A 22,303-nucleotide genomic window follows, 5' to 3' on the forward strand; every position below is an offset into this window, starting at 1 on the left:
AGATTAAAAGAGAAAAATAATTTATATACTGCGTCTATTTGTAAGATTTTAATCAGTTAATACTTCACAGTATTTTTTTTTGGTCAACTACCTAGCCATAAGATCATTAAGTTTGAACCTGTGAGGGCATGTCCAGACTTGTCCAGACTTGTCCTCAGCCAGTGAAAAGGCGGAAGTCAACCTTAATGTCCTTTCAGGACATGACTTTTGATGTACTGAAATTTTAAAACACCTGACCCACTTAATTTGTAGCGAGCACCAGAGCCGAGAAGGAACAGCCAGTGGCCTCAAACTGTTTCTTACTGGAGAATGACCAACGTCCAACTCAATCAAGGAACATTTGTAAAAGAAAAAGACAAACTTAAAGGTCACTCTAGTTGAGTAACTTTTCAAACTATCAGTGACGGAAATTATCCTTGTCCCTTGTCCTAAAATGGACAAACTGGACACTTTGAAAAGCTGAAGACGACTGAAGTAAATGAGTAATGGCTTGACTTGTGTCGCCTCCTTGTGGTTGGTTGTAGAAAGTGCCATCCATAAAATTCTCAGGGCAGTGAGCATATATTATAAACCAAAAGCAACAGCTTCAAATTTTTTCTAACATGTAAATGCACATGCCACATCTTACCATTACATTAGATTAGCCTTGCAGGCACGTTTGCATGATTTAAGAAACCTAGACCAGAAAAAGTGTCTTTACAAAATTCAAAACAATTGGTGGACAGCTATGACTCATGGAGCTGATTCTGACTGATCTTTCTTCCACACCGCATTCATAAAAAACGTAAGCATCTGGCCGTCGTAATTTAGTGAGAAAGTTTTAATAAAATGATTAATTAGTTTGACTAGATTTTGTTTAAACCTTCCAACTGGGAAGAGGCCCCGGGGAAGACCCAGAACACGCTGAAGGGATTATAGCTCGCGGCTGGCCAGGGAACGCCTCGGGGTCCCCTGAGAATGAGCTGGAAAATGTTGCGGGTGAGAGGGAAGCCTGGGTCGGCCTGCTGGGCCCGCTGCCACCGCAACCCGACCCCGGATAAGCAGCTGAAAATGGATGGATGGATTTTGTTTAAATATACTAGTTTCAGAAGACAGATTTCATAGAATTAACCTATTTTGTAAATGCCAGGCTGTGTGGATAGATACAACACAAGTACCTTTGAAATGTCACTGTTACCTCCATTGTCTGCTGAAGAAATGCCATTTGTATTTGTATACAGTCAAATGCTGCAGGAAGCCAGAGGTCATTACATTACAGGACCACTACTAAGCAGGATATGATGTCTAAGGCTGTTTGGATTTTGTGGATCATTTATGTTAACATGACAACGTGCTGACAGGAGCACACAAAGACATACAGTAATGCAATAAAAGGGCATAAGAACAGACACGTTGGGTGACAATAAAATCAACCACAAAAGAGAAATGTAGAGCTGCAGAGTATCCTGATTAATTTTATTTTTCCTAAAATCGATCTACTCACAATTCTGTATAAGATTCCTTGTCATGGTGCACATCACACAATTATTGTACACATATAAAATATCATTCTCAGAAAGGCAATGGTCAGGTGATGAGAAGTGGTTTGTTTGGGAGGAGAAGTGTCTGTAAGCTGTTGTTAGCAGTTATTAAGAACTGTGAACTAGATCATGCATAATAACCTGCAGTTAGAAAAAGGCACCTGCTGTGTTTCATTCCTACATTTCTTTACGTGGCTGGACATAATCACATTAGGAGCTCAGAGAGGACATCTGTCTGAAATCTGAACGCTTCTTTCCATTCAATCCTCAAATCAACACATAGGTACTTCTGATGCTCTGTCAATGGGCAACTTCCTTTCAAGTGCTATGACACATCTTAATTATTATTATTATTTCTAGCAGAATAATCTATCTCTATCCCTCTGAATATTTTTTTACAACTTCCCAGTGGTGTACGCAAGGAACATGAGAAAACACGACATGGAAAAAAGAAAACTCATATGAATGATCGTGTGAATGAAGGTGAATGGCCGTGCCGGTGAGAGGAACACAGAAAGCTTAGAGAATATAAAGAAGAAATGTAACTTTAATTGCTTGTAATTAACATTTTCATTTCAGCAAGCTGTATATGTCAGGAATTACATGTGTGCACGCACACAGGCACACACACAGACACACACACACACACACTCACACACTCACACACTCATATTTGCATACACACAGAGAAAGTCATGAGAATGAATATGCATTCAAAAAAATGTACATGTGCTGACACATGCATCTTTAATTGCCAGTTTTATGCTGCCATGAATAATGATGACCACTGTTTATCACCATAACAACTCACTTCCCTTTCCTCAGGTGAGTAGCCGTGTGGGAACTTCCCCTTCCTGGTCTTAGTACCTCATTTGGACTACAGCTCTCAACCATCGAAGACACATCTTGAGTCCTTTGTACATAATAAAAACAGTGAATATTTCCAAGGATGGTCACGTATGACAAGCAATGTCCATTTCTGACGTCAGCAGCAAGAGTCTCATCCAGGAGTCATACGCGAGTTGATTACCTTATAACCCAAACCCCAACCTCCAACCCCACCCTTTGGATACAGTGAGAGTATAAATGTGTGATTCTCATCATTGTCTGTTTAAGTAAGTTTCCTTCTCTTCCCAAGTCTTTGGAGCTCTGAGTACAGATTTCTGGGTAAGACATCTGAGTGACAGCCTGCAACTCTGGGAGCTTTCCTTTAATTTCTTGTCAGTGTTTATTGGATTGTGGGTTTGGCGCCACCGGGAGTTGGGTCAGGAGCAGGGCCACCACCCTGGGCAAGTCTTTGAAAGCTGTGGAAGATAAATAGAAGAGTAGTTAGGACAACACATGTAGGGACGGCCCCAACACCTGCATTGTGGTTCGGAGCCCTTTGGTGCTCTTAACGTGCCCCCGAGTAGCCAATACCAACAGTAACCCACATTAGATGCCTCAACTGTTTTACCCATGTAAAACCTATGACTGCCTGACAGCACCATCACCTGTGGTAAATAATAAAACACATGCACCTGTATTCTAAATTAAATACTTAAATACAGAATAATAACAAAGATAAACGTAACCTGGAATAAACTATTCAAAATACAAATTAACTATTGTGTGAGCTTGAATAAAATCAGAACATGTACAGCATATGACAACAGCATAAACAATATACAAAATACTAACATGTGCTTAGGTGAACTGATTGATTATAATTGCATATCTAGAGTTGCAATATAAGTATTAAATCATTCGTATAACGATGATGTTGAAAAAAATGTTGTGTGTGTATTGGGACAGACGCTTAACACCTGCTGAGCAATAACGGCCTCAGTGGCAAAACAACAATATAAATTTGAACATTGTGCCAGAAGGTGGCGCCATACTCACGTGTCCTTAATGCTGTCAATTTTGGCCTGGATCTTTGCAATGTAGCTGTCCACCTGCTCCTGTGAAATAACAGAAAAAAAAGAAAAATACATGTTCATGGTTATGGAAACAAAGGACCTGTTAAAGTGACAGCACAAATCTTTAATTAAGAGCGATATTACCTGGTGCTGTCTGTAGAAAAGTGGCAGAGAAAAAAGTGCGATCACACCTGGAAAAAAAGGAAAAAAGAAAAGTTAACTTGGCAGCCAATCAGTGTGTTAGTTGATTTCATATTTTGAGCAGTTTCTTACTGATGATGAACAGAGTAAGGCCATTGCACAGCTCTCCCAGGTACGTCACAAGGTACATCAGAACAAGGAACTAAGACCAAGATAAAGAGAAGTTATTGAGTTAATTTGACTCTCATCAACACTGTGTGCGTTTCTTCAGAAAGCAGTAAATCGCGGCAGTACGACATAATTCCCCTTAAAATTGATATCAATTTCTCCTTGATGAAAAAATGAAAGACGTTGAAGTACAAGACTCCTAATATGGGCCTCTGTGTTTCCCCTTACGTCTCACAGTGTCACAGTACGTGCACCGGATCCATGCTGCCCTGATATGGGACACCCTGTCTCAGATGTGTCATGTCGCATACCGGCCAGGTCAGGGTTGAGACTGGGAGGTGCTGGGCTTTAGTGGGGCTCAGTCAGCGCACACTGACTCACCATTTTCTACAAATGTGTTAAGTCTGTCTGGTCACAAACTGCTGCCGTTAATTACTAAAATGTCACAATTTTATTTAGGGCTGATTTGAACTGATTGGCGGTATTTGATGTACAATAATTTATATTTCAGCTGATGTTGATACAAATACAATGTTTTCTACACGAGTGAAGTTTAATGACTATACAATGTGCAGAAAATGATTTATCATCTGTCTGAATTTGTCACATTTACTAATTTCATTTCAAAATGTAATATAACATGTATTAATTATGGTGTTCTTGTTTTTGCAGGGTTTTTTTGGCCAATTTAGGGTTGAGTTGGCTGACAATCAAGAGCTGTCACAAATTGTCAAATTGAGGCAAATTGTCTCCTTTTATGCTGTTAGTACCAAATCAAATCCATTTCAAAGTTTGTATTACAAAAGGACCGATTGCTTTCGCCGTGTACACCAAAAATATGTCATTGTGTCTGACAGGAGTCATCAACTATAAGCCAGCATAATGAGACAGGCATGGCAATGATGTCATCTCCATTGTTGAAGAGAAGCTGGATTGATGAAATGAGAAAGATAAAAAATGCAAAATGAAAGAATGCAGAGAGGGAACTGATGTCTCGGTTAACTAGGGGGAGAGGTTCTAGATGGCATGAAGCAAATATTTGTATTCATATTTAACTTTATTTGTTCGCTATAGGCTCACCTTGACAGACTTTAAGAGGTTTGTAACAAAAAATAGTCCCTTCAGAGAGTCGACAGCAGACATAGCCAAGACAATGGCTTTCTGCATATAGAGGTCAGCCTCCTCTCCACTGAAACTGATGTCCAGGTCCAAGTATGACCTGAGAGAAAATGAGACAACAAGAAGAGGAAAGTAAAAAGATACAAGCACTGAAGGTAAATAAAAACACCACCCTTCCTTTACTGTTGTCAATTTGCTAGGTCACTCTGATCTATTTCTGTGACAGAAAAAAACTGCATTATAACACATATTTACATTAAAACACAAATACACTGACTCAGCATGTTGCTTTTTATTACAAGCCATATTTGTTTCCAATGATTTAACTAACTGAACCTCTGCATGCTAATAGAAACACCACCAATTAATAAGTATAATTGGAGCCACTAAATATTAATTCATTGAACAACAGTAACAGTAACCAATATCTCCATCTTCAAATACAAGAAATCTGCTAAACCAACGAAAGAAAACAGAAATAAGTGGAAAAGTGTGTGGTCAAATGAACTCAGATGCTTGTTTTATTAAACATGTATGCACTGTGACTGAATGGGGTTAATCCGCCTGAGTGGGACATTTTTTAAATGCTGGACAAATGTCCACTGTCGTTAAAGAGAGCAAAGCATCTCACTTGAAGGGATGCTCTCCATCGCCCCAGTTGAGAATGTAGAGGACTTGATAGTAGATGCGCACTGAGATGGTGAAGCAAATGACAGCCAGGGAGACAGTGGACATCACCGTGATGATGCTGAGCTGGAACAGGGACAGCAGGCCGACCACTAACCCTGTTAGGATCATGCCTGTTCGCTCCGTGTCCTTCCAGTAGATCAGGTCCATCACTAAAAGACGAGGTGAGGAAGAGGAGGAGGAAGAGAAAAGAAAGATTAGGGAAATACAGAGTGATAGTGATGTTGGCAAAACATTGAAGAGGATGAAGAAATAGCAAGTATCGAGAAGAAAACCCAGGGAGAAGTGTGAAGGTGGCTGACAGAGTACACATTTGATTTTGAATTACTCAATCTAAACGTTTTAAGGCGATAGAATGATCTGCATACTGTTGGTACTTTATCAATCACCCAAAACACACAAACACACACACACACAGCGAACTCTGAACGGCTGCTGTGACTTCATGTCATGACCATATGGACATTATAGCAAAGTTGTAGCAATGCATAGTTTATAAAGATACAAGCTATTATTATCATATTTATCATAGCAATACTATTATCATATTTTATCAAATCATAGCAATAATATGGTCAGATGTTACCATATCATAGCAATGCTAATATCATATTTTATCAAATCATAGCAATAATATGGTCAGATTTTATCATATCATAGCAATGTTATTATCATATTTTATCAAATCATAGCAATAATATGGTCAGATTTTATCATATCATAGCAATGTTATTATCATATTTGATCATATTTATCATAGCAATACTATTATCATAATTTTGTGCAATACTGTTAAATCTTTTATATTTTGTGCCTTATATTTTTATTATTTGATTTTTTTTTTACCGTTTATTGTAAATCTGTGTTAGGAGGACCGAACAAAAAAAGCTTTTCATTGTACAGAATAACTGTCAGTTATCAGTGCGTATGACAGTAAAACATCTTAAATCTTGATTCACCAAATGTAAGTTCCTGGTTCCCTCCTGATGCTAACAGAAGAGCTGCAGTAACATCCGCTAGTCTCCAGCCCTCAGGCCCACCAAGAGGGCTTTCATCTTTTAGGGAGGAGGAATAGTAGCTCTGACATAAGGAGAGGAAGAGGACGAGAGGCCAAAGCAGTGGAAGGGAGGAAGGGCGGGGGAGGCATGAGGGAGAGAGGGATTTCCAGTCTCAAGCATGAGAAAACACGCTCTGCAGCTACGAGGACATGTCAGGCTCTGGCTTGGGCTAAATTTAGCCTTCAGAAGAAAGAGGGAAGCAAGCAGTTGATGGGAGTTCAAATGCAGCTTTTAACAGCACCTGCTGACAGACGTCAGGCCGTCAGCAGCTCTTTTTTATTTCGACACGCTGTTGGTGTCCCTCTGTCACCCAGCAACAGCTGCCTTGGTGACCGAGGCGTCCATAGAGTCTGGTTCACAAGATTCAGTACAGTGGAGTCCGTGATTTCACCCCATTTTCCTGTTTTTAAAACATAACCTCATGGACCTTTATGACGGACCGTGATGCATTACAAAAAGTGTCTTCCAGTGTTTACAGGGTATGTTTTATGGAGCAGCACTGTTGGACAGGCATAGCTTGTTGTGCTAATCATTCAGTAAAATGCTACGCCTCAGCATTAGAATGACGTGAAGCCTCGTTGAATAGAGTGCACTGACAGCGTGTGAGATATTTATAAGCATCACTGCAAACAATTAATACCCATGACGCCGCCCCTGGCACACACCTGTCCAACTTGCTTGTTTGTGCCGCTGTCATTCTGGGACGTTTCTCACATGAACAGTAGAAAGAAACCAGCAACGGAATACTGAGAGCATGTAATATGGTAACGCAAATAAAATACATGGGAAACTGCACATGGAAGACTGTGCTATATTTAAAAACATGGGCTCAATATATTTGCTTTCTAGCAGGGAATTAGATGAGAAGATCGCTTCCATTCTCATAATGGTTGAGTAGAGACAAACAGAGAGCAGCCGGTTAGCTTAGCATAGCATGAAGACTAGAAACAGTTAGTTAGTTAGTTATTGGTACGGATACTGATATCAGATATTGGTCCAATACTGACTTAAACAGCTGGTTTGGGCATCAGTGACAATACTCCAATCTTTTATTATTCTAATGTTGCCTTAAACATACAATGATGATCCCAGTCTCTTCCACACAGTGAAGCATATAGCTTATTACCACCGACGGTGGATCAATACTCAGTATCAGCTGATAGCCAAAGCCCAGGTATCCAGACTGAATACATTTGATTGGTGCATACATATCATAAACTCAAGTTGTCTACAACTTCCTTAATACTTTAGCATCGGTAACCTTAAAAGAGGGACTTCAGAGTCCTTGTTTCTTTATATTGGCATTCATACCACACATGTTGTGCTAACATTAATATAATTCATGAGCACTTAAATGTACAGTTAATATTTGCAGATGCAATAATACAGCAAATTACTTATACACTTAGTCATCAGTGAGAATTATCTCCAATCAGGACCTTCTCCATTTCACAATAACACAATCCAAACATGCAGAATTTATCTTTGTGTGCTAATCATTCACTCAATTGCTTACCATATAAATGAGCATTGTGGGAGTGATTGCATGGTGGAATTATCTATTAAGAACAAAATTCACAGGGCCATGTATACTTTTTCTTACCTAATTTTAAGATCAACATCTATTTAATTTGCCCAAGTTCATGTCAGCTAAATCACCCGCGTCCAGGATGTCTCGTAGTGTTCAACGCCTCTTCCTATGCCAGCTTTTCAGAGCGTCAATGGAAACACTAAAACGTAAGAGAACCCAGCTGGCAAAGTTTACACTCTGCCAAAAGCATACCACAACAGGCCAGTTCACACTCTGTGGCGAATTGAAATGTGTGCTACTGATACGGAGACGACCCTACATCTGAACAGCTCATCAGTTCAAAGCCAAACACACCTCTCCCTGATGATGCTGCCATCTCCAGAGACTCTGCTTGTAAAATGATCAAAGAGAAGTGCGAAGTATGCTCCAGTCCCACCTTCAGTCGCCTGACGGTCCGGTCTTTTCACCACAACACCAAAGTCACAAAGCAAAACAGTCCACTTCTAAAGACGAGAAGTGATACTTTGCGCCCACATTGGAATCTGTAGCTATCCTCTGCCTTCTCTCGGAAATCTAACATGTCTCTTGCAATGACAGTCAGCTCAACACGGATACCTTCAAATTGTCTACACAGGCATCCTAAAGTATCCTTTGTTCATTTCACGTCCTTACCTTTACTGGCCATTTTTATTGCCGCTCCAGTGTTTCCCCTCACACCCTCTGTCCTTCTCTCCGTCCGACTATTCTCCCCTCGCTCCTCTGAGCTGTTTTTGGCCACCCCCTGCTCGCTCAGCAGTCCAAAGGCCTAACAGCCCAAAATAATCTTGTTCACAGTACCGCCCACCTCTCATCAAGACTCCCAGAGTTTCACACATAAAGAGATGATTCACGACAATCACACAATACTGGAATAAATTAGATAAATCCTATATCATCTTCCTTTATGCAAACAGTCTTTCGGAAAAATAACAAATTCCTTTTAACCTTGATGAAGTTATATAGACTTGTGCTTATATCCATGTGCCATCTAACACCTGAAACTGGAGAACCAGGGTTTATTTTCTGTTATGTCACCAAGCCAAACCTTTCTGTGTCATCACTACTGGTAATAAATTGATGAGGAGTTTACTTTTTCAAGTTAAGAGCTGTAAATGCTTTTTTCATTGTAAAAAAAAACTCCACAGAGCTAGTCTGTATGGTTGGCAACAAATACCCTGGTAATCGAACAGAATTATTGTGATAATTGGAGACGCTTATGATGATTCAGAGGAGTGGAACCAGGCTGACAAAGTTATACTTCTTTTAATTTGTAGATATGCAGACTTCAAAGTAAAGTTACTATCATATCGGCTACTATTTAAAATGTGTGCCGATATGATACCAGGCTTTTCATATAACATTATGTTCTACAAAACATCTTTCTTGCATTTAATAAAAGAAGCTTTTCAAATGTTAAAATGCAATCAGCTGGGCAAGATAAATAAGACGCTTTCTAAATTTGGCCAGCTTTTGATATTACTTGTTGCTACAAGATTTTTGCCAAAAAAAACATTTGGGTTTGATATGCTGCCTCTAAAACAAGTAATAAAACCAGAATAGATGTTATGTTCAAATAGATGCATCATGCATGCTATTTTTTAGGAAACCCTAAACTCTGTCATCAGCTAGACAACACATTCATCAACGGCCACCAAAATAACACCGAGCTCTCCTCAGACTGACTCACTTAAAATGCCTTCAAGCTGGAAGACAGGATGTTATCCTGCTCACTCTTTCTCCCTTTCTGCTCCTCAAACACTGAAGTGCCAACAAACTTCCACAAACTTGCAGATGAAGAAACTGCACACACATACACCCGTTTCTTTTTCTGTGCCAAAAAGTCTAAAAAGTGAGCCAAAGCCAAGAATGTTTCCCCACAATTAGCCAATCATTCCTGAAGTCCCAAGAGGGGGGTGAGGGGGGTATCTTTGTCTGCCTGCTTTCCTGATGGTCCATGCTGAAAGTGAAATAGGATATTTATCTTTTTTAAAGTATTGATGAACGAGCTGGATCTTGCTGAGCAACAAGACAAAGGCAGAGGAATGAGAACATATAAAGATACAGATGTGGATCCTGTACCTGCTATGTGAATGCATACTGTCGGGTCCTTTGATAGGTTAAGTGCTGAAAACCAGTGATCGCTGACCAGCTGTCCCTGAGAGTTTCGACCGATAGCAGCTGGCGACGAGGATGCCGAGCCTCTGGGTCGCACAGATGTGAGCAGCTTGACTGAAATGGTCTCCCTGGTGACCGGAGACTCTGGCTCGGGGGTCGGAGAGGCTGCTGCTGCCAGGAAACAAAAGATGATGTCACTATCGTGATGACATCAGAGCTGACTTGCTGTACATGAGCTTAAACTAAATATAGGTCTGGTTTATCATTTTGTTGAACTAGATATGGCTGTGGATTAATTTAAAAAGGAAACTAATCAAAAGTGGCCTGCTTATACATTTCCTAAAATCCCATTTCATATTTGCCACAGTTTCATGATCCATTTTGCCTGATGTAACAGAGGCAAACAAATAGGAAAATACTGATGACACAAGACCTAAACATTGACAGCATTTGACACAGAAAGATCATAAAATGCATCAAGGTCCTTGACAAATACCACCATGCTCATGTATCACATTGATCAAATATGACTACAGACAAACATATACTATAAACAAGGCAATTTAGTCAAAACCACCTCAATGATGAACACACAGAACTATACCCGCCACTTGTGGTAGCGGATGATAGAAATGGGTCATCATAAGCATTCCCACATACTGCATCTTTAGGTATTCCACCAGAATAAAACAACCTCTTCACACATTCCCCCCGTTTCTCACCCTGAAGTATCTGTGAGGGGTTCTGATGTTGGGAAGACGGGGACGCAGAGGAATGCTGGGCAATCTGGATCATACTTCTCAGAGACTCCTCTCTTTGTATTCCTGTGACTCTCCCCTGAGTGTCTGGGTCCAGATTATGGGGCAAGGGTTGGATTGTGATCGTTTCAGTTTGTCTGTGCTGTTCCCTCCTGACAGCTTCAGTTGCCGTCCTCTCTTCCACCCTCCCCTGTTCTCTCCTTTCTGATTCTTCATCTCGACTGAGGAAGGCTTCAGGGTCCCAGTCTCCATCGGGGGAATCCAATAGTGTTTCCAGGGTGTCCGTGTGGATCAAAGAAGTGCGACTTCCCCGAGCGCATCCTCTGCGTCGGTCCCGGAGGTGTCGCGAGGATCCGACTGCTTCGGCCTCGGCAATGGCGATGTATGAGAAAGTCAGCTCGGAGGGGTTCTGGCGTGGCGTGCCCCAGATGGATGGGGATGAAGCCAGTCCCTCATCATCATCATCATCATCATCATCATCTGGATCTCCCTCCTCCTCCTCATCGTCAGACCACTCCCTGGCTGTTTGCAGCTCGCACATCTCAGACTCCTCATTTCCGCCTAAATAGAGACAAAAATGCATTAATGTGGCCACACCTGTTTATTTAATCGTAGAGGGTGCTTCTAACACTGTGGGGTGCCATTGTCATACAAGGAGAGATATTTTGCTTTTAATAAATATATGTCAGATAAAAGCAGCCAGGGAAAAAAGGTGTGACATCTAAAGTGAATGAAACCCTCTTTGATAAGGACATGAATATCTCTCCTCTCAAAATGTAGCTGTGATCAAAATTGTACTTCTTTGTTCACCTGTGCTAGTGTTCAAAGGTGAGAGATGTATTCCTCTCATGTTAGGTTCAAAAGAAAGGCTTCAGTAAGCAGGGATCTCTTCTTTTTGTAATCATTGTGAGTATTTGTGTCACATGTCTGCTCCGTACCATCGGTGCATGGAGGCGTTGAGTCTGGAGTGGATGCCACAGAGCCATATTCCTCTAGAAGAAAACAGACACAATTTTACATAAAACTATTAACAAAACATAGGCAGAAATATGAATGTGTTGTTGCTGCTTCTACAAGCGTTAGACCCCTTTTCACATTCATCTCACTAGTCTGCACCTCAAAACATTAAACGCAGGTGTAGTAACGTTAAATGATACACAACAGCAAGGCCCTGAGCAAAACTGCGGTACTTTGTTTTGAGCCCTTTTTTAATATTATAACAGCAAACTGTGCTTTACGTGACTGAAGAAGTCACAGACAATCGCTCACTCCTCATACTGGAGCATTAGGTTAGTGATTAAGTGGCAGCAAGGCCTTCACTACATGAGATAGCCAGCATGACATAAATAAATCAGCAGGAGCTGAGCACAAATATGCAGCATATTCTCTTGGCACATGTATGAACACATGCAAATAATTATAAAACACATTCATATATTTCGAGAAAAAGTCAGCTGAATATTGTAAAAAAAAAAAAAAAAAAAGATACAATAAAAAGAAGATATGAAAGCACTACAGAGGCTTTGTGGGGAGGAATCATAATGAGTATTTCATTCTCCCTGCATAGGCTTCTCGTACACAACTACACAAACATCTGCAAATCACTGGAAGGCAACAAGGACAGAATAGGTCACCCTCTGCACTGCATCCACCCATCCAGCCATGTGTTTATTAAAAGCAGGAGAGGAATGAAGAGCAGGCAGGGCGAGGAAAGGGGAGGAGGGGGCTGAGCTAATACATGCGATGCTGACAGCAGTTAGCAAAAAAAGATGCTGCACTGGAATAAATATAATGATGACACAGTGAGATAAACACTCAGACCTCCCACACAGCAACACAGAAGGGAACCAGCAGAACAAAAGCAGACTTACGGCAGTGGGAGAATCCTAAAACCTGGCCCATACTCCATCAAGGCATCGCTGGGCCCATCCAGTCTGGAAGTCTCCCCCCCCCCTTCCTGCCGGCACTCACGTCCTGTGGATATACTCTCTCTCCTCCTCCTCCTCCTCCTCCCTCTGTTTCTTGGTCTTCTGTTAGCAGCTTCCTCCCTTTCCTGCCTGCCTCTGTCACTCAGCAGCCCCGCCCCGCCTGCCTGCCTGCCTCACTCCATCACCCCCCATTCGTCTCCTCTTGCATCGCTATGGCTGCAGCTGTAGTAATGTGTGCTACAGCAAACAGGAAGAAGCAAGAGTGTGTCCCTTCTGTCACAGCCTGCTATCACCACCCATTCATAGCTTCCTCGCCCCTCTCTCCCTGGTCATGTGATTTCATCTCAGCATCTTATAGGGGCAGACTGCAAGATAACAAGGCATTAATAATGTATCACATGAGCATAGAAAACGTAAAGGGAGAGATGGGCAAGACCGGATGAAAACCCCAGAAAGGTTTATAGCTTACCAGCATATAAGATGTATTAGCTTTATGTGTCATACTCCAATTTCACATATGAGAAATAGTTTCTCAAAAAAAAAAAAATTTAATTGGAACCCACATATATTATATCATTAAAGCTGGAGTATAAAAAATATACAGACTCAACTAAGGTAAAAGCTTTTTTTAATGGGAAGAGAGGCCTATGCAATAGTGAGAAGTAGGGGGCAGCAGTGTGCAGCTGTGACGGATGCTGCTACACACTGCTTGGACCATGATTCATGAAAAGAGGTAATAGTACCAAATAAAATAGTTGCTGGGGAAATGTGTATGTGTGGCGTCTTGGCTATGATTTATATCTCATTTCATTTTGGTAAGGCATTAAAGACACTGATAACTCAGCACAATATATTTAAAGCAAGCCAATGTAACTTTTACAAATCAGTAGTTGAATTAACAGCTATTTATTTATTAATAAAACATTCCTGTAAATGCACCAGAGTTAACAAAGAGGCTGTTTTTCATCTGTAGTCCCTCAATGTTACAAAGCCACCCTAAAAATATAATATAAGTTTAAAATGTAAAAGTTATGCATTATTTACCCTTTACAAAGCATGCAGAAACAAAAAATGAAGAGAGCATATTCGTTGAGTTAAAACATCATTCAGGACACCATTGCACTAAATTGTTAAGACATGCAGCACAGAATAATTTAGACATAATTATGTTCAACACAAACATGGACTGTTTCGGTCACGCCCGACTTTGAAGAAAGAAAAACGCTTAGGCCCCACTGCCCCAACAAAATTGTAACAAAATGGTCCAACTTTTGGTGACTCCTCCATCAAATAATAGAATAAAGAAAATTGCAATCACTTTCAAGTGAACCAGATTGCTCCATTCAACAAAAACTAATAACATGTACATCGCTTTGTTGGAACAATGCAAATAAAATGGTACCAGTAAATTCAACCCGTACTTGTATAACGCTTTTCTAGTCTTCCGACCACCTGTTTTGCGTTAAATATCTTTTAAAGATCTTTGCTCCGTTCAATACGTTCAGAGGTTTCACTGCTCAGCTTTACTTGGTTAAATACAGGGTTGGTAATCTTCTTTAAAAAACATCCTTGATAGTTTGGTTCAAATTATTATTCTGACAGCAATCAATGAATCAAACGCCCTGACAAAAATAATAAGAAAAAGAAAATGTGTGTGGCTGTCGCAGGACTTGAATAAGCCAGTCCAATAACTTTAAATGGATGCCTGATGGGACACATTGGTAATGTTGTCAACTTTGGGAACTAGTTCTGAGAACTATTTTCATTGGAAAAGACTTAACAACACAGGATTTTTAATCTGGTGTAAAATATTACTAGTCTCTCAAGATTCTCAAGCCTCGCTTTAACGTGAGCAATCTGCTTCTCGTTCAAGTAAAGATAAGCAAACACCCATCACCTAAAACACGTCCAGAAGAGATCAACTCATAAAAGCTTTTCATAAGCTGGATAAGAACAAAGTAGGTCACATATAGACCTTAACGCTATTAAAACTCATGCGTTCCGTCGTGTAAACAAGGTCAGGAACTCCAAAAGCAGTTAATGAGATTAAGACATAGCTGTCATAGTGACAACATGGAATCAGCAAGTTACATGCAGGACAGGGGAGGACTTAAGAAGGTGTGTAAACATACAACACTAATTCAGAAAGAGTGTCATTTAACTTGGAACTACAGTGTAACGTTTTATTCTGTCTTTATTCTAATTGATTACATTTGGGCATGTATTTAAACCCCTTGTACTCATTTTGAAAAATCTACTCCTGATAAAAGTTTTATACCTAAAAACCAAAGTTGAACCCAAATGTATATCAAACCCGGTTAATCGCACTAATCTCATTTGGTGATAGCCCAATTGTCATGGAAAGGTGCAATTTAACGACTACTCGTCCATATTGGTACATTGGCTTGAAATTTGCATTTGACTTTTGGAACACTGATCAAAATTAAGAATGAAGTTTGAATCTAAAGTATTACTGTATATTGAATCTATAATATATATATATATATATATATATATATATATATATATATATATATATATATATATATAATATATATATATATATATATATATATATATATATATATATATATACATATACATATATATGTATATATAAAAATATATATGTATCTCTCTCTCTCTCTCTCTCTCTCTCTCTCTCTCTCTCTCTCTCTCTCTCTCTCTCTCTCTCTCTATATATATATATATATATATATATATATATATATATATATATATATATATATAGATAGATAGATAGATAGATAGATAGAGATATACATATATAGGTAGATATATCCAGAGTTGCCAGTCAAAAAGTTCCACACCTCTTTAACAGAAACAATGAGAGGCATTGTTCAGTCGGTCTACTGTCATTGTCACTCACTAAGACCAATTATAAAAAATAAGATTATTTTTGATTGATACATTTGTGTCTAAGGACATAAAATCCCCTCACAGCCATGCACCTGGGATCCCTTTGTGCTGTTGGGTCAGGGTAGAGTGATCCATGTAATACTGTGTGCAGATACAGGTCAACTGAGCTGCCTTGAAGGCCAGGATTACCCAGCAGCAGTACACGGACAGAAATAGAAAGAGATAGGCCAATAGAAGAGCAGGGATGACACAGGACGAGTAAAGACAGTGGATGGTCTTATTGTCAAATAGTAAAAGGACAGAAGAAGGAGTATCTATACCTGCAGGCTACGGGATGGTTTTCAAGTTTTTCACTTCACAATTCTTCTTTGAAGTCACCCTTTGTTTCCCTGCTCAGGGGACCACAGCTTGACTGCTGCGCTGGACCTGCTGCGGAAAACTCAGGGCCGGAGGAGGGGCAGCAGGAAGAAACGGGCTGCAGGCAGGTCGAGCAAGAAGCTTGAGCACAGGCTCCGCGGAGTGATGAAGACAGCCAGGCGGGCCAGCAACGTGGAGGTACCCTCCTTCCTCCGCCAGCTGGTCAAAGAGACGGAAAAGATGGTCACCTTCTTTTTTAAAGGGGGGCCCAAGGAAAATGGATTTGAGGAGGAGGAGAATTCTGATGAGGACGACGCGATGCCGAGCCCGTACCTAGATCGTCCCATCATGGAGAAGCATGTGTCGGAGGGGGGTTCTCAGTCGGGGGTGAACTACGCGGAGGCAAGCATGCAGGGGTGGAGGGCTCAGATGGAGGATGCCCACACCTGCATGCCCCAACTGAGAGAAGAGCTGAAAGACTGGGGATACTTTGCCATTTTTGATGGACATGCAGGAAGCACAGTGGCACAGTACTGTTCCAGAAACCTGCTGGATTACATCCTGGCAACAGGTGCAGAACAAATAGTGATTAAGTGGATTAATCTAGAGGAAGAACCAGTGTGTCATGCGTTTAAACAAAGTCATCTAACAAACTGAAAACGAACAAGACTTCTCTGTATTGCACTCAAAATGAAGTACTATACTGAATAACTAAGCATAGAAATTGATATGTCGGTCCGATCACAAAGTCCATGAAAGTAGGTGATTAAGAGCAGATTAATAAAAGAAAATCAAACATGGCAAAATGTATATACAATACTAAAAGCTAATACAGTATCCTGTGGGTACACTTTCAAAACAGGAATACTGGATATTGGGATATTTTTCTGTAAATGAAGAAGAAATATATAAAAGCGGGGTCAGGAATAATAAAAAAAAAACAGAGCTTTGACTTTCATTCAGACGGCACGTTTTGTACTTTAGCGCTGTGAACTGGTTAGTTAGACGTACAAGATGAAATAAGATCATCATTACAGTTCTTCATACTGTTAACTATGATGACAAAGCGAAGAGATTTTTAGACAACTTAAAATGGAACGTTGACGTTCTGACTTAAAATAGTATTTTAACTGTCAGCACCGTTGTGTTATTGCACAATAACACAGATGATGTCTTCTCTGCTGTGTTGGCCTCTAAACAAACAACATGACAGTGTAAAGTGTGAATGTATCTTGAAACCAAATGTTTCTTACTCATTTCCCGTAGGTGGGGTCAAAGCGGTCGAGGACCCCGAGCAGGTGAAGGAGGGGATTCGTGAAGGCTTCCTAGAAATCGATCGCCACATGCACAAACTGGCTCGCCAGGACAACTGGGACCGTAGTGGCACCACGGCAGCAGCTATCATGATGTCACCACGCTACATTTACTTTATCAACTGTGGGGACTCCCGAACGCTGCTCTGCCACAAAGGCCAGGTCGTCTTCTACACAGAGGACCACAAGCCGTTCAACCCCAGAGAAAAGGAGCGCATCCAGAATGCCGGAGGCTCTGTGACCCTCCAGAGGGTCAATGGCTCGCTGGCAGTGTCAAGAGCACTTGGGGACTTTGACTTCAAGGAAGTGGACTGGAGGCCGCAGACAGAGCAGCTAGTGTCGCCGGAGCCAGAGGTGTATGAGCTGGAGAGGACGCCCGAAGACGAGTTCCTAATTCTAGCATGTGACGGTGTGTGGGACGCCATTGGTAATGAGGAACTGTGTGCCTTTGTGCACAGCCGTCTGCAGGTATGCGATGACCTGAGGGAGATCTGCACCCAAGTCATTGACCTCTGTCTGTATAAGGTGAGAGATAGACCCCACAACAGTATACAAACAAGGAGCATGACACAAAATTAATGAGATTCAGATTCCAGACAGGAAGAATCAATGCAATGGTAATATTTGTTTTATATTATGTTAATAAATAAAGCGAGGAAGAAGTCATTGATCTGCCATGGCCATAGGGATAGGTATGATTTGTACTTTTTGTAATACATGTTATTGATTTGATACATGGGTTTCAGTGTTAATAGCACAATTACATTTTGACAAGTAGAAACATTAAGAAACGAAAGCCCATTCTTGACCACCTGGCAAACAGTATTTGACTAAACCATTATGATCATGAAATGATGAAAAGCTCCAGAGCAGCAACGAAATGGATTTTGTGGTGGGATTGTTTGAAGTATAAACATGTCTTGTCACAAAAATATTTGTTAAAATGCCATTGAAGAAGCCAGGAATTAAAATAAGATTGAAAACAAATTGGATAAAAAGAAGAAATTATCTAACCAAAGAATATGTATGTAACGGTTAGTTTTCACAGGCATTGAGGTTCGAAAGCCAGCCCTAACCATGACGTAGGCTGAACCAAGCCATTACAATATATGTCTTAAACGTCCATGTGAATTATACGTTCTGTACCAATCTGCTCTATTTGGAATTGATAAGGATGAAAAGTTCCCTGCCATTATTTTGTGGACATCCCATCCCTCCAAAATCAGCTCAGTGGCTTACAGCGGGTGGCTTTATGGTTGAGAAGCTTTACATTAAGGAGGGGGCGTTGAGGGCAGGTGTAAACCGAGGACAGGGTCTGTGAGGAGATCTTGTTATGTAAGTGGACTTCTCCTGCAGGTCTTCTTAATACTTGTTTGTAACTGCATGTCTGAACACCGATGAGCCCTTAGCCTGCCCTATAAATAGCTGTATTAAAGCATTTTGGGACATGGCATAGGAGGAAAGAAATGCTACACAAGGCTGGGATTAGAACCTGACTGTGTTGATGGCAGCTCTGTGTTACAGCTTTATACACACAGGCTCAGAGGCGTTATCCTGATTGGCTGCTGCTTATTACACCTCAAAAGGCTTACAGTACTGTGCATGTTCAGTAGACACTGAGCCTCATTCCTTGCGTCTCTGACGTCATAACAACAGGCTGGATGTTATAAAACTCCACAGATAGTTTGGCGTAGTTTGGTTTTAGTGCACTGCCATTTTCTGTTATTTGTTGGCCACAGACTAAAGTAATGTGTTTGCAATTTAGAAATATCATCATCCGCTATAAGTACTTAACTGAGACATCATAGGAGATTGATATCTTGTCCAAACCAAAATATATCTCCATACTTCAGTCACCTGCTATTTCACCTATTAACAGGTTTATTTGAAGTGATTTCAAGTGGTGGAGGACTGTACTGCATATAAACTTTTGCAGAAGCATTATCACTATATTGACTTGACGTATCAAAAGTAAAAGAAGACACTGTGCAGATAGAAGGCCCTGTGCAACATAATTATATGTAATGTCGGTGGGTTAAAACCACTCAGTTAACATGTATGAAGCAGTTACATAATTTAACACTTAGTTAAGGGGGAATTAATCTAAACTCTGTATATTTTGCAGTTATGAATATGTGCAGAACAAGACCCAATGTGTAATACATATGCTCGTTATAGGTTTTTCAAAAAGCGTAATCAGTAATTTAGTAACAAAAGCTGTTAAATACTTTAGAATGTAGTTACCTTCCACCTCGGACTACTTCAGTTCAACTTGATTTAAAACTGAAGTTGCAGTGCTTCCTATCAAACCTCTCTCATATGTCTGTCTCCCTCTGCAGGGAAGCTTGGATAACATGAGCATCGTCATTGTCTGCTTCCCCAGCGCCCCCCATGTGTCACAAGAGGCACTGCAGCAGGAGGCAGAGCTGGAGCAACAGATTGACATGAAAGTGGAAGGTGGGTTACTCAAAACCCCCACAACAAAACACTCAAGCCTTTAAACTGCCGATAGCGCTCTTATGTGTAACTCAACTTGTTTGTAAATGTGTTTTGACAATCTCTCTTCACAGAAATTATTCTGAGGATGAGGTCCAGAGACGAGGACCCAGACCTTTTGTATGTAATCAAATTCCTGGCTGCTGAAGAGATACCGGGGCTCCCACCAGGAGGGGGCATCACCAGCAAGTCAGTCCTGTCGCCCCCCAAAACACAGCACACTCACTTTTTAGAGACCAAAACACAAATCCTTTTGACATAATGCCTCTATTTTGTCTCTTTGCAGACGAGATTGTATCATTTCTTCATATCAGAAACACATCATGGCTGTCAAATCTCAGGAGCCTATGGTAAGACACGGGTCACGTGACTTTACATTTCATCAGATGAAGGAAAATAAAACAAAATCAGTGATCATCTTAAATTAATGTGCCTGATTTCCAGTTTTGTAAGGCTGCACCAAATCACTTGTTTTGTTCTTGATTGTCAGTTTTTCAGTTAACTCTTTAATCATTTTGTCTATAAAACAGTCTTTTGAGTTATTGTAAAAATATTTTATTCATTATTGGTAATAATAATAATAATAATAATAATAATAATAATAATAATAATAATAATAATAATAATAATGATATTGGGTATAATGATTATAATGATGAAAACTAAATAACATATTCAAGAATCTGTTTTTAAATAAACTAAACCATGAGTATGTATGTAGATGTATAATGTTGCTGACATCACTGTCCTGTGACGTTTCAGGACGTCGAACCATCGGATGACTCGAACTAAACCGTTACCATGGAAACAGAATAAGCACCAGCTTCACCATCTCCATGGAGACCAGTTTAACTTAGATGTACACTAAACTAACCAGTTGTTTCTGTGTAACTTTCTCTTTGAGCGTTTGCTTTCAGGCCAGTTAAAGTGGAATTTAAATCCAATAACCACTGTGTTAGTTTTTTTTTATTTTTATTTGGACAATATTTTCATTTATTGAGGGAGTATTTATGAATATGTAACCACATGGTGCCTGGTGAGACACTGACCTGTCTGCACAAGCTTCTGTTTAATGCAGCTAACTTCATGACTGTCTGATACGTATGTGTGCAAAAAACTACCTGACTTATTCTACTGCAACAAATCACACAAAAACTCAAATAATATTGCACTCTTCAAAAGAACGACTTGAATGTATTTAATGTACGTGCTCTGCACATGGACTGCATGTGTATCAGAGTTTCACAATGGAACGCAGTATCTCTCAGTAAATCATCTTAAGTTTGCACAATGCTGTCAAGAGGCAAGGGTGATATGGATAGCAATGACTTGTCATCACAAGAACATGAAAGTATGCCACAAGAGAAGAGACACAAAAGGAGGAGGGTCGAGGAGACAGCTGGAGAAAGAGACGGGGCAGTTTGGAGGGCCGTACTCGGGAGAGAGGATGAGATGTTCCAGGAATTCGTACACATGCCTCATTAAACACGGCTGTTTAGAGAGGATGTGTGACTGCGTCACTGTGTCATTTAAAAGTTGTTCTCTTGGAAACAGACTTGTACAGAACACACTAATGGTGTGTTTCAATAATCTGCATCTAAAATGATGGATGGATACTATAAAATGACAGGTCAAGTTCATGTGCTGATGCTGAGCGCTGTGTTTTTGATACATTTTTCATTTGACAATTTTACGTTCGAGACATCTATCTCATTTATATCTCATTTACAGAGGATTTATTGAGAGTTACAGTAGCTAAGCTGTAATTTGAGTATTGATTTATCTGTGGATTCATTTCTCAACAAACAGTTTTCAAAGCCCATTATTATGTCCTCAAGTTGTTTGTTTTGTCTAACCAATAGTCCAATTTACAAAGGCGCTATAGTTAGACCAGATAAAAGACAAAAAAGCTTTTCAAATTTTCATTTTTTTTACATTGTTTAGCTAAAAAAAAATTGTCAAATGAATAATCAGTTATCAAGATAGTTGCCAATCAATCCCCACGCGCACACAAAAAAAATAAAAACATTGTGGGCTTTTGTCTGAAACCGAATATTCAATTAAAGTTAAGATTTTTCAGTGTCTTGAAATATGGATGCTTAGTTTGAATATAAAATCCTGTATTCCATTCACACATACACACCCAAAAACAGCAAAACAGAGATAAATAAATCACAGCAACGTTATATCTTAGTCTAGCTAAGGTATTAACAATAAAAAAAAGATGGTTTAAGTCAAAGTCAAGAACACGAGGGACCTTAACGGCGCTCTAGAGCAGTCATGTGTTCTTCA

General features: G+C 40.1%; 2 protein-coding genes across 4 annotated transcripts; one reads left to right on the plus strand and one right to left on the minus strand.

The window, feature by feature from the left end:
• Positions 1 to 2,049: 2,049 nt before the first annotated feature.
• On the minus strand, positions 2,050 to 12,996 carry LOC137788424 (reticulon-2-like). 3 transcript variants are annotated; one of them, XM_068581203.1, is made up of 10 exons: positions 12,909 to 12,996; positions 11,976 to 12,029; positions 11,002 to 11,598; positions 10,244 to 10,447; positions 5,481 to 5,688; positions 4,811 to 4,949; positions 3,695 to 3,764; positions 3,566 to 3,612; positions 3,405 to 3,463; positions 2,050 to 2,824 (listed from the first exon to the last, which is right to left on the minus strand). In XM_068581203.1, exons 1-10 carry the CDS (start codon positions 12,937 to 12,939, stop codon positions 2,749 to 2,751), a joined length of 1,485 nt encoding a protein of 494 aa, XP_068437304.1. In that variant the 5' UTR covers positions 12,940 to 12,996; the 3' UTR covers positions 2,050 to 2,748. The 3 variants fall into 3 exon arrangements, with proteins under 3 accessions (XP_068437304.1, XP_068437303.1, XP_068437305.1); XM_068581202.1 differs by having other exon boundaries at positions 10,244 to 10,450; XM_068581204.1 differs by lacking the exons at positions 10,244 to 10,447; positions 11,002 to 11,598; positions 11,976 to 12,029; positions 12,909 to 12,996 and adding an exon at positions 8,798 to 8,900.
• A 3,371-nt stretch (positions 12,997 to 16,367) lies between these two features.
• On the plus strand, positions 16,368 to 20,825 carry LOC137788423 (protein phosphatase 1A-like). Its single transcript, XM_068581201.1, has 6 exons — positions 16,368 to 16,773; positions 17,469 to 18,040; positions 19,855 to 19,972; positions 20,086 to 20,200; positions 20,298 to 20,361; positions 20,774 to 20,825. The coding sequence occupies exons 1-6, from the start codon at positions 16,368 to 16,370 to the stop codon at positions 20,801 to 20,803; spliced, it is 1,305 nt and encodes a 434-aa protein (XP_068437302.1). The 3' UTR covers positions 20,804 to 20,825.
• Positions 20,826 to 22,303: the final 1,478 nt, after the last annotated feature.

This window comes from Clinocottus analis, unplaced genomic scaffold, assembly GCF_023055335.1.
Source record: "Clinocottus analis isolate CAN_PGR_092001 unplaced genomic scaffold, fCliAna1.0.p SCAF_174, whole genome shotgun sequence".
NCBI classification, from domain to species: Eukaryota; Metazoa; Chordata; class Actinopteri; order Perciformes; family Cottidae; genus Clinocottus; species Clinocottus analis.

Bases quoted from the DNA above. Each gene is read 5' to 3' on its own strand.
- LOC137788424 (XM_068581202.1), bottom strand. From the start codon at position 12,939: ATGGGCCAGGTTTTAGGATTCTCCCACTGCC. The intron at 12,030-12,908 runs GTAAGTCTGCTT...GTTTTCTTCTAG, and splicing joins TTTAGGATTCTCCCACTGCC to AGGAATATGGCTCTGTGGCA. The intron at 3,613-3,694 runs GTAAGAAACTGC...CTTTTTTTCCAG, and splicing joins CCTTACTCTGTTCATCATCA to GTGTGATCGCACTTTTTTCT.
- LOC137788423 (XM_068581201.1), top strand. From the start codon at position 16,368: ATGAAGACAGCCAGGCGGGCCAGCAACGTGGAGGTACCCTCCTTCCTC. The intron at 18,041-19,854 runs GTGAGAGATAGA...CTCCCTCTGCAG, and splicing joins TTGACCTCTGTCTGTATAAG to GGAAGCTTGGATAACATGAG. The intron at 20,362-20,773 runs GTAAGACACGGG...GTGACGTTTCAG, and splicing joins TCAAATCTCAGGAGCCTATG to GACGTCGAACCATCGGATGA.